The sequence below is a fragment of the Rana temporaria genome, chromosome 13 (assembly GCF_905171775.1).
Source record: "Rana temporaria chromosome 13, aRanTem1.1, whole genome shotgun sequence".
Lineage (NCBI taxonomy): Eukaryota > Metazoa > Chordata > Amphibia > Anura > Ranidae > Rana > Rana temporaria.
This window is the reverse complement of record NC_053501.1, coordinates 41,742,648-41,754,788: the sequence shown is the minus strand read 5'-3', so window position 1 is coordinate 41,754,788 and position 12,141 is coordinate 41,742,648. Positions and strand designations below refer to the sequence as shown.

Below are 12,141 nucleotides of genomic sequence, written 5' to 3'. Positions count from 1 at the left end.
GATCCTTTAAAGACACCCCTACAAGACCAAGTTGTTGCAAAGGTTGGCATTATTGCCACAAACCATATACAGTAGATGAGCTCACAGAAGCAAAAAATGTAATCATCCGCTGTATCCAACAAGAGACTTATGCACTAACACTAGAATGTCTTCAATATAACAAGAGCATTCCAAAGAACTGTCCTCTAAGGAAACTCAACCCCTTTATAGACAATGAAGGACTGTTAAGAGTTGGAGGGCGCATTTCAAATGCAGGACTTGATACTGGTGAAAGCAATCCTGTCATAATACCAAATAACCATGTTGCTTCTTTACTTGTGGAACACTACCACACACAGACAAAACATCAAGGACGTTTGTTCACGGAAGGAGCTTTGCGTGTGGCTGGACTCTGGATAGTGGGAGCCAAGAGACTTGTGAGTAAAACCATTTTCAAATGTATCACCTGTCGTAAGCTTCGTGGTATTTTCCAAACCCAGAAAATGGCCAACCTTCCTGCAGACCGTCTCAGTACAGAACCCCCTTTCACAAACGTCGGTCTTGATGTGTTTGGGCCTTGGGCTGTCATCACACGTCAAACCAGAGGAGGCAGTGCCAACAGCAAACGCTGGGCTGTCATGTTTACTTGCATGTGCATCAGAGCTGTACACATAGAAGTAATTGAGTCCTTAGACACATCCAGCTTCATCAATGCCCTGAGACGTTTCATCTCTATTAGAGGCCCTGTCAAGCACATACGCTCTGATAGAGGAACCAACTTTGTTGGAGCTTGCAAAGAATTGAATATCACTTCAAACCTTGACACAGAATATGTTGAGAGATACCTTTCAGAACAGGGTTGTACATGGACATTTAACCCCCCACACTCTTCTCACATGGGAGGTGCCTGGGAGCGTATGATTGGTATAGCTCGAAGAATCCTAGATTCAATGTTTCTACAATTGGGAACTTCAAAACTCACACATGAGACTCTGACAACCTTCATGGCTGAAGTATCAGCTATAATGAATGCCAGACCCTTGACATCTATACCCAACGATCCTGAAGATCCTTTCCTGCTTACACCTTCCACTTTGCTCACTCAGAAAGTCGAGGTGATCACAGCTCCTTCTGTCAATCTCGACCCAAAGGACTTATACAGATGTCAATGGAAAAGAGTACAAGTGTTAGCTGACACCTTTTGGAACAAATGGAAGAAACAATACTTGTCTAATCTACAGACCAGGAACAAATGGCAAGACAGCAAGCCCAACTTAGAGCCTGGTGCCATTGTTCTCATGAAAGACTCTCAATCAAGGAGAAACGAGTGGCCTTTGGGTCTGATAACCCAAGTGTTTCCCAGTGAAGATGGACACGTCAGGAAAGTTGAACTCAAAGTCATTAGGCAAGGCCAGCCTAAACTTTTCCTCAGACCTGTTTCCGAACTTGTTTTGTTACTCTCCTCCGGAGTGCCATGATGTGTGGTATCCGTGGGAAACCAGGCGAGGAGTGTCATGCCTTCATTCATAAGGCTCATCGTCTTCATAGTTTTGACTTTAGTTTGAATTAAATCAATGCTGCCATCTAGTGGACTTTCTGTTTAATTGCACCTGTTCTATGTTAATATAGTCAGCTAGAATAGTTCATTAATTTGGTCCATGCAAGCTTCCGTATTTCTATCCCATGAGGCTTTGCAGCACCTCCACAGCCTTCTTTTCCATTTTTCCTTCCAAGCAAGCACATGTCTGCTGAGTTCTTTCTCACGTCAGCCATATCGATGCATCTACGGTACGTGCAACTTTGTCTCTCTAGATAGATAGATAGGGAGGCTCTAATTGTATTATTGTTTATTAATTGTAATCTGTTTGTATCTATTACAGTTTTAATCTGTCTTGTGCTAATAAAAGTTCATAAGGATTCTGCGCCTACTGGAATGCATTAGTATGAGAAGAGTTATCAGTGTGCCCGAATACACATCAGTCACGTGTAGTGAGGGGCATAACAGTTTATATAAGCTACTATTTAGGCTATGAACTGACCTGCAGGGGGAGATATTTACTAAAACTAGAGAGTGCAAAATCTGGTGCAGCTTTGCAAAGAAACCAATCAGCTTTCAGGTTTTATTGTCAAAGCTTAACCACTTAAGGACCGCCTAACGCGATATACGTCGGCAGAATGGCACGGCTGGGCACAATCACGTACCTGTACGTGATTGTATCATGCCCAGCCGTGGGTCACGGGCGCACGCACCCGCGACCCGGTCCGAAGCTCCGTGACCTTGGCCGCGGGACTCGCGGACCCGATCGCCGCTGGAGTCCCCGGAGCTGAAGAACAGGGAGAGCTGTATGTAAACACGGCTTCCCCGTTCTTCACTGTGGCGGCGGCATCGATCGTGTGATCTCTTTTATAGGGATTCACAGTCGATGACGTCACACCTACAGCCACACTCCCCTACAGTTGTAAACACATATGAGGTCACACATAACCCCATCAGCGCCCCCTAGTGGTTAACTCCCAAACTGCAATTGTCATTTTCACAGAAAACAATGCATTTTTTGCTGTGAAAATGACAATGGTCCCAAAAATGTGTCAAAATTGTCCGAAGTGTCCGCCATAATGTCGCAGTCACGAAAAAAATTGCTGATCGCCGCTATTAGTAGTAAAAAAAAAATAATTAATAAAAATGCAATAAAATTATCCCCTATTTTGTAAACGCTATAAATTTTGCGCAAACCAATCAAACGCTTATTGCAATTTTTTTTTTACCAAAAATAGGTAGAAGAATACGTATCGGCCTAAACTGAGGAAAAATTTTTTTTTTTTTATATATTTTTGGGGGATATTTATTATAGCAACAAGTAAAAAATTTTGCATTTTTTTAAAAATTGTCGCTCTATTTTGTTTATAGCGCAAAAAAATAAAAACCGAAAAGGTGATCAAATACCACCAAAAAAAAGCTCTACTTGTGGGAAAAAAAGGACGCCAATTTTGTTTGGGAGCCACGTCGTACGACCGCGCAATTGTCAGTTAAAGCGACGCAGTGCCGAATCGCAAAAAGGGGCCTGGTCCTTTAGCTGCATTTTGGTCCGGGTCTTAAGTGGTTAATTGAACAAGTTAAAGTTTGAAGCTGATTGGCTACCATGCACATCTGTGCCAGATTTTGAGTGCTCTAGTTTTAGTATATCTCCCCCGCAATGTCTGTATGAGTGAACTTATGTGTATATTTCTCTCACCTCTTTCCGCAGATCATTAGACGATCCTTTCCTCCTTTATGCATGTATAAACTCTGGCAGCCATTGTTGTTTTCTGACCCGAGACCTCCTAAGGGACCACAAAGCTTGTCTGCCTGATGCTGAAACACAACTCCTTTTTTTCAAATGGCAGCGTGCACATCAGCTAGTATTACTCTCCGGCCCTGGAAGTCCTCGCTTTCAGGTAAATTTTACATTCTAAATTGAAGAAAACTTTCTTCCCTCAGCTTCAAGCTGGCTCCAGGAAGATATCATTAAAAAAAACACTAAATGCGGCTTAAAGCCAACCTGAACTCAAAACGTGATGATGTGCCATGTTATAGAGAACTTCAATAAATGTTAACTGTTCCAAGGCAGGACCCTGGAGAATGTACCATTGGGCCAGATTCTCGTACTTTTGCGGCGGGCGTAGCGTAAGCCATTTACACTACGCCGCCGCAACTTACTGGAGCAAGTGCCGTATTCCTCAAGCACTTGCTCCGTAGTTTGCGGCGGCGTAGTGTAAAAGGCCCGGCGTATCCCCGCGTAATTCAAAGGGGGCGGCTTGTATTTAAATTAAGCGCGCCCCCGTGCCGATCGAACTGCGCATGCGCCGGGCTTAAAATAGCCCAGTGCGCATGCTCCAGTTCTCGACGGAAAACGTATTCAAAAACGACTTAGGAAAACGACGTACCCCACGGGAAAAGATGACGCTGACCCGACGCCATACTTAACATGGCATACGGCGGACTGGCGTAAGGTTACCCCTCATGTAGCAGGGGTAACCTTACGCTTACGCAAACGACATAAGCGACAGCTACACGACGCAAATTCATTCGGGAATCGGCGTATCGGGCTCATTTGCATAAACAAATGAGACCTGAACGTAAACGCCACCTAGCGGCCGGCGGCGAATTACATTTAAGATCCGACAGTGTAAGTCACTTACACCTGTCGGATCTTGGCCGTATCTATGCGAAAATGATTCTAGGAATCACTCGCATAGATACCCGGGCCAAAAAACAGAGATACGACGGAGTTTCCTGAGATACACCGTCGTAACTCTGCTGAGAATCTGGCCCATTGTTCTTAAATGCCTAGTGGGAAAAATCAGTGCACTTCCTGAAATGTGAGGTTGCTTAGGGACTCCTGTTTCTACAGTCTCATAGCAATATAAAAAAATGATTGGCTTAGGTATTTATTTTTTTGGTGGAATCCCCCCCCACTGGGACATTGTATTCTGACAGCAGGGCCCATGCTGTCAGAATACACTGATCAGTGGCGGCAGCCAATTGGCTTCAGCCGCTTATCAACAAAAGTATTCCAACTTGTCAATTTGACAGAAGTTGATCTAACAATTGACTTCTTCTGATTAAAGCCCTGTACACACGGGCCAAATGTCGGTAGACATCAGCTAGTTCAATAAAAACCGCCTGACATTTGGCCCGTGTGTATATCGGTCTGTTTGACAGATGCCAGCTGAGCATGCTGGAAAATCAGCAGCCATCCGACTCTCGATCTGCGCTTTCAGCCAATGGCAGAGAGCCCTGATTGAAGTGTTCTGGCGGGGGGCATGCCCCTGACAGAACACAACAGCTCAGCTGGGGTGATCGCTGTACTAACTTTGGATGGTTAGTACAGCATCTTGACCGGAGCTGTCAGTTATTTTTGTTCGCTGGGTTGAATGAGAAAAAAAACTTGTGTGTACCAGACATAACAGGGATAGCCACACACCATTTGTAATTGGTCCAGTCCTGTTGAACCACCAGATTTTAATGGCCAGATTTAGTGTACCCAAAGTGAAGTTTTAATTATAGGATGAACTTTTTGTTCCATAGTTGTCCAGAGAATCACATATATTGTAATCAGATCTCGAGGCGTCATGAACTCGCTTTTTACTTTCTTTCTTTTTTAATGTCTTGGATACTTCTATAGTGAGATCTCTCTGCAATTATTCCCAACTCTGTTCCTCCCCTTATTAGATGTTTTGGGTGCTCCCAACCATGTTCTAGCTGTTTAGTTCTCCTTAACGTGAAATTAGACTGAATTAAAAAATCCAAAAGGAATATTAGAAATATAAGAACCCCCCCCCAGTATGACCACAACAAGTGTGCAGACCCAGAAACGTAGGCTTCTTTCACACGGGAACCTCCGCTTGCTCAGCAGGGATCGCTCCGTTGATCTCCGCTGAGCCATGACAGAGCGGTTGCCGCACTGTCAGATCTCCGCTCTCCCCTATGGGGGAATCAGATCAACACAGAACCGGGCGAGATCGGGAGTCAGCAGATGTTCATCCGCTGACATCCGCAATCTCATAGGGACCAATGTATGTCCCTTTTTCATCGGTAGACGGATGGATGAAAAAGCGGACAAACGGTCCGCCCGTGTGAAAGAGCCCTAAAAGTAGCAGGAAAGGCAAACAAACAAACATTTCATTTTTCCCTCCCCTTTTCTTGCCATAGCCCTGCATGTTATTTTTTTTTATCACAAATTGTCTTGTAAATACCTTTTTTTTTTTAGCTTTTTCTGGTTTCATAGAAGTCATGTGACAGCAAAGCTCAGACTCTTCCCTGTAATGTGGATGGCCAACAATGGGGATGAATTCAGTGGTGCAGTGATGTCACACACTGGCACCTACTGCACTAGCCATTGTTGGAGTGGGAAAGAGTCTCCTCCAACCAGCCGCACCAGAAGGAGTGAGAAAAAAGCATTACCCACAATGGTCAGCTTTTATTCATTTGGATAAAACATTTATGCCAAAAGGAAAAACAAAGCTGTTGCTATAGCTGCTTAAAAATTGTAAGCTGCAGTTAGGATTTAGCCTATGTTCACAATGCCGCGACTTTGAATCTGACATCCCTGCGCGACTTGAGCGCGGCCTCCATCCAACTTCTCTAGCAGAAATCAATGCAAGTCATGTTGCAGTTGCACTAAAAGTAGTGCATGAACCTTTTTCTAAGTTGGAGCGACTTGAGTCGCACCGATTAGAATGGGGCATGACTTGTAATGCGACTTTAAACTCTCAAGTCGCATGACAAGTCACGGCAGTGTGAACCGGGGGTTAATGTGTTAGTCACTTACTGCATGTAAAGTCCAACTAAATCCAACAGCCCATCTAACACTACCCTCTCCAGTTAATGCTGCTGTGCAATGGTGTCTCCGTTGCTTTCCCACGCAGAGTGGAGGCACCCTCAATTACTGCCCAGATTACCAGGTGACCATGAAGGAAAAAAAAGCCTAAAAACAGAAAACTAACGAAGCCGCCACATCCAAGGATTTGTGTAAGGAGGAAGGGTTTGGGTTTCTAGAGCACTGGGCTGACTTTTTATTGGGGTGCAACCTATATGCTAAAGATGGTTTGCACCTGAAGGAAGGGGGTCTGCTGTGCTCGGGCAGGTTGGAGACGAATTCATCAAGGCGACTGTATGTGAGCTCACTGCAGAGTATATTTCCATGGGCAATACGTTTTAAAATCTTAAAAATAAAACCTATGTGGAGGTTCACGGGGCGGATTGTTACTGATCCGTCCCGTGTGAAAGGGCCCTAATGCCGGGTACACACACGAGAGGATTTATCAACGGATACGGTCCTCCGGACCGTTTCCGCGGATAAATCCTCTGAGGATTTCGATCCGCTGGATTGTACTCACCATCGGATCGAAATCCGCACCGAATTTACACCGCGGTGACGTGTCGCGCCGTCGCCGCGATTATGACGCGGCGACGTGCGCGACGCTGTCATATAAGCAATTCCACGCATGCGTCGAATCATTACGACGCATGCGAGGGATGGGTTCGGATGGATCGATCCGGTGAGTCTGTACAGACCACCGGATCGATCCGCTGGAGCCGATTCCAGCGGATAGATTTCTTAGCATGCTAAGAAATTTTTATCCGCTGGAAATTGGTCGGCCCGAAATATATCCGCGGATAAATATCCGCTGGATCGTACACACCAGCGGATCTATCCGCTGAAACCGATCCACGGATCAATTTCAGCGGATCGATCCTCTCGTGTGTACGGGGCCTAAGAGCTGTGAAAATGTGGAACAGACTCCCTGCAGAGGTGGTTCTGGCCAGCTCAGTAGATTTCTTTAAGAAAGGCCTGGATTCTTTCCTAATTGTACATAATATAACTGGGTACTAACATTTATAGGTAGTTGATCCAGGGAAAATCCGATTGCCTCTCGGGGGATCAGGAAGGAATTTTCTTCCCCTACTGTAGCAAATTGGATCATGTTCTGCTGGGGTTTTCCTCTTCCTCTGGATCAACTGCGAGTATACGATTGTATGATTTTTATTTCATTTTTTTTGGTTGAACTAGACTAACTTTTTTTTTTAACCTGACTAACGATGTAAGCTGCAGTATAATAAAATATGATGATAAATATGTGTCCTCAGATACTAGAGGCTGACAGATTTAATTATTTAGTACATGGGTAGACAACATCCTGCATTCCAGTTGTAGTGAAATTACAAATCCCACCATGCGTCTACCTCATGGAGTCATTACTGTGGATGTCAGTCTTGCAGTGCCTCTTGAGATTTCTACTTTCACAACAGCTGGAGTGCCCAAGGTTGCCAACCCCTACTCTACTATCTACTAAAAACTGATAGATCTGAAACTTTAAGAGGATTGGCCCTATAATATTGGCTTATTAATAGAGGCTTTCACATAAAAAAAATATCTGTTAACTTTTTTTTTTCTTCTTTTCTGTACAGCCTGTTCTTAACTATGATACAATATTGCAAAGTACAGACACCTCTTACCATATTCCATATGACAAAACAGATGTGGCGAGAACTAGCTTTGAAGTGCCAAAGACCTGGCTATGCCTGAAGAAGGAGGAGTAGGATAACCTGTTATATACCTATGTGCTTATTTCACTCATTCAGTTCAAACTTTACCAGCAGCTTCTTCTATTTTGTACTTCTCTTCATTGGGAATAAAGTGCAAGACCATTTTTATTGTTGTACAGTCTTTGTGTGTGCATACACCAGATGTAAGTGAATCTTTCCATAAACAGGCGGTCCCCGGGTTACAAACAAGATAAGGGACTGTAGGCTTGTTCTTAAAGGGGTTGTAAAGGTAAAAAAATGTTTCATAAATAGCTTCCTTTACCTCAGTGCAGTCCTCCTTCACTTACCTCATCCTTCCATTTTGCTTTTAAATGTCCTTATTTCTTCTGAGAAATCCTCACTTCCTGTTCTTCTGTCTGTAACTCCACACAGTAATGCAAGGCTTTCTCCCTGGTGTGGAGTGTCGTGCTCGCCCCCTCCCTTGAGGGGGCGAGCAGGAGAGTCAGGATGCCCACTAACACACAGCTCCTTTCTCTATACAGCATAGAGAGCATCCTGACTCTCCTGCTCGCCCCCTCAAGGGAGGGGGCGAGCACGACACTCCACACCAGGGAGAAAGCCTTGCATTACTGTGTGGAGTTACAGATAGAAGAACAGGAAGTGAGGATTTCTCAGAAGAAATAATAACATTTAAAAGCAAAATCGAAGGATGAGGTAAGTGAAGGAGGACTGCACTAAGGTAAATGTAGCTATTTAGGGGGGAAAAAATTACCTTTACAACCCCTTTAATCCTACTAGAGGACGCTTCAAGCACTACTTGGTATCCACATAACTACTCCTCGAGTATAGACCACATATTTATCCCATCTGGCATGATCCCAAAGATAATTTCCTCTGAAATGATTCCTTCCTGTGGACAGATCACTGTGCAGTCTATACCACCATAGCCTCCCCTATACCCAGGTCACAAGATACGACTTGGTGTATCAATGATTCTACACTAGCCCATCCTTCTCATCGCTTAGGGCACCATCATAAAATTTGTCGCTTCGCAGATGACATACTCATTTTCCTAACCCGCACATGTGTCCACCCCGAATCTGCTAGACCTTTTGGACAGATTTGCACATACTGTATTTCCGGATTATATGTCAACCCCACAAAATCAAATGCGTTAAATGTTTCTTTAACGCAAACCAAACTTCTACAAGCCCAATCCCCCTTACATTTAATTGGGTATCTCGCCAAATCTTATATTTAGGAGTACAAATCACGACTTCCCTGACAGACCTCTTCGCAGCTAATTATCCTCCATTATTTAAACAAACCACTAGCCTAATGAAGCAGTGGTCCTCTCTTCATTTGTCATGGATTGGGCGGATTAATGCCATAAAGATGACGATATTACCGAAATGTTTGTACTTGTTTAGAGTGCTTCCTATTTCATTACCATCCTATTTCTTACGACTTCTATGACGTAGGGTTATGTCATTTATATGAGGAAATACCAAACCCTGCATACCTCTATCAACACTATACCTTCCTTAAAAATCAAAGGGGGGTTGGTCTTACTGTACTTCTCTTTCTACCACTACTTGGCTCAATTACCACAGCTTCCTAAGTATCATGTCAATGTGGAAACCCCTCTATGGGTCGCTGTTTAATCCATTGACAGTGACCCCATATCCGTGGCCAATATGCTGTGGCTCCAACGCAAAGATAGAGCTCATCTCTCCAATCCCAATACTAAACATTCCCTGGTTATATGGGATTTAGGACTTCTCACAATCTCCAATCATTACAATGAATTTCGTCATAGATTTAGTCAGTGGTTGAAAATGTGATATACATTTCATTTAGTTTTCAACATTGTAAAAAGGCTGTTTTCCTTGACTAAATTAACACTGCATGCCAATACCTATGCAATTTAGAAAAATGCCAGAGCATATGTAATAAATTACCCAGATCTCTTAAGCATTTTCCACATACGGTATATCTTTGAGTCACTGCAAACAAAAAAATACAGCTTTGGGGTATTTTATGAGAGGGAGACCAATGGCACAAAACAACATATGTATACCGTATTTATCGGGGTATTGCGCGCTCCGGCGTATAGCGTGTACCCCTAAAGTGGACCCGCATTCCTGTAAAAAAAATCATTTTAGTACTTACAGTTTTGGTGTCTTGCGCAGCGTCCATCGGCGGCCTCGTCGGGTCCGGCGTGCGTCTGCGGTGGTGTCCTTCTCGTCGGGTCCGGCGTCCTTCTGCGTCGTCCTCCCTGCTCGATCCCCGCTTCCCGTGCTGAGTTTGAACTACTGCGCCGGCATATACCGAGCGCAGTACACTCGTGTAAAGTCGGGCAGGCTCGGCTCCTCTCGCAGTCACGTCCTGTACGTCCAGGACGTGACTGCGAGAGGAGCCGAGCCTGCCGGACTATACACGAGTGTACTGCGCTCGGTATATGCAAGCGCAGTATTTTAAACTCGGCGCGGGAAGCGGGTATTGACGTATATCGCACACCCACGATTTTGCCCTGAATTTCAGGGCAAAAAAGTGTGCGGTATATGCCGATAAATACGGTATTTATTGTTCTACAGTTAGATCACCTGTATCATTTTCCCACTTTTCTTTACACATAAGAGGAGATTTAGCAAGATGTGAGGATAGCAAGGCGTAGTATATTTAGAAGTAATAAGTTCGTTTTCATGAGTATTTTTGGTGTTAAAATGCCAAAGCATGTATTGATTGCAAATTTGCCAAATACAGTGCCTTGCAAAAGTATGGACCCCCTTGGCTTTTTACCTATTTTGTTACATTACAGCCTTTAGTTCGATGATTTTTTAATCTAAATTATATGTGATGGATCAGAACACAATAGTCTAAGTTGGTGAAGTAAAATTAGAAAAATAGATACATAAAACGTTTTTTTAGAAATAAAAAACTGATAATTTGCATGTGCGTATGTATTCAAGCTTTTTATGAAGCCCATAAAAATCTCTGGTGCAACCAGTTATGTTTAGAAGTCACATAATTAGTGAAATGATGTCCACCTGTGTGCAATCTAAGTGTCACATGATCTGTCATTACATATACACACCTTTTTGAAAGGCCGCAGAGGCTGTAACACCTAAGCAAGAGGCACCACTAACCAAACACTGCCATGAAGACCAAGGAACTCTCCAAACAAGTAAGGGACAATGTTGTTGAGAAGTACAAGTCAGGGTTAGGTTATAAAAAAAATATCCAAATCTTTGATGATTCCTAGGAGCACCATCAAATCTATCATAACCAAATGGAAAGAACATGGCACAACAGCAAACCTGCCAAGAGACGGCCGCACACCAAAACTCACGGACGGGGCAAGGAGGGCATTAATCAGAGAGGCAGCACAGAGACCTAAGGTAACCCTGGAGGAGCTGCAGAGTTCCACAGCAGAGACTGGAGTATCTGTACATAGGACGACAATAAGATGTACGCTCCATAGAGTTGGGCTTTATAGCAGCGTGACCAGAAGAAAGCCATTACTTTCAGCAAAAAACAAAATGGCACGTTTTCAGTTTGCGAAAAGGCATGTGGAAGGTGCTCTGGTCTGATGAGACTAAAACTGAACTTTTTGGCCATCAAAGAAAACGCTATGTCTGGCACAAACCCAACACATCACATCACCCAAAGAACACCATCCCCTCAGTGAAACATGGTGGTGACAGCATCATGCTGTGGGGATATTTTTCAGCAGTCGGGACTGGGAAACTGGTCAGAGTTGAGGGAAAGATGGATGGTGCTGAATACAGGGATATTCTTGAGCAAAACCTGTACCACTCTGTGTGTGACTTGAATCTAGGACGGAGGTTCACCTTCCAGGACAATGACCCCAAACACACTGCTAAAGCAACACTTGAGTGGTTAAAGGGGAAACATGTAAATGTGTTGGAATGGCCTAGTCAAAGCCCAGACCTCAATCCAATCTGTGGTCAGACTTAAAGGTTGCTGTTCACAAGCGCAAACCATCCAACTTGAAGTAGCTGGAGCAGTTTTACAAGGAGCAATGGGCAAAAATCCCAGTGGTAAGGTGTGGCAAGCTTATAGAGACATATCCAAAGCGACTTGGAGCTGTGATAGCCGCAAAAAAGGTG

The 12,141-nt window shown here is 44.0% G+C and overlaps 1 protein-coding gene across 1 annotated transcript in view; it reads left to right on the top strand.

Moving 5' to 3' along the window:
- LOC120920533 (protein only RNase P catalytic subunit) overlaps nt 1-8,176 on the top strand; it is a 115,537-nt gene extending 107,361 nt beyond the window's left edge. The window contains exons 6-7 of the mRNA XM_040332665.1: nt 3,225-3,414; nt 7,931-8,176. Of these exons, the coding sequence (XP_040188599.1) occupies nt 3,225-3,414; nt 7,931-8,062 (322 nt within the window). The 3' untranslated portion in view covers nt 8,063-8,176. The remainder of the gene's footprint in view (nt 1-3,224; nt 3,415-7,930) is intronic.
- Nucleotides 8,177-12,141: the final 3,965 nt, after the last annotated feature.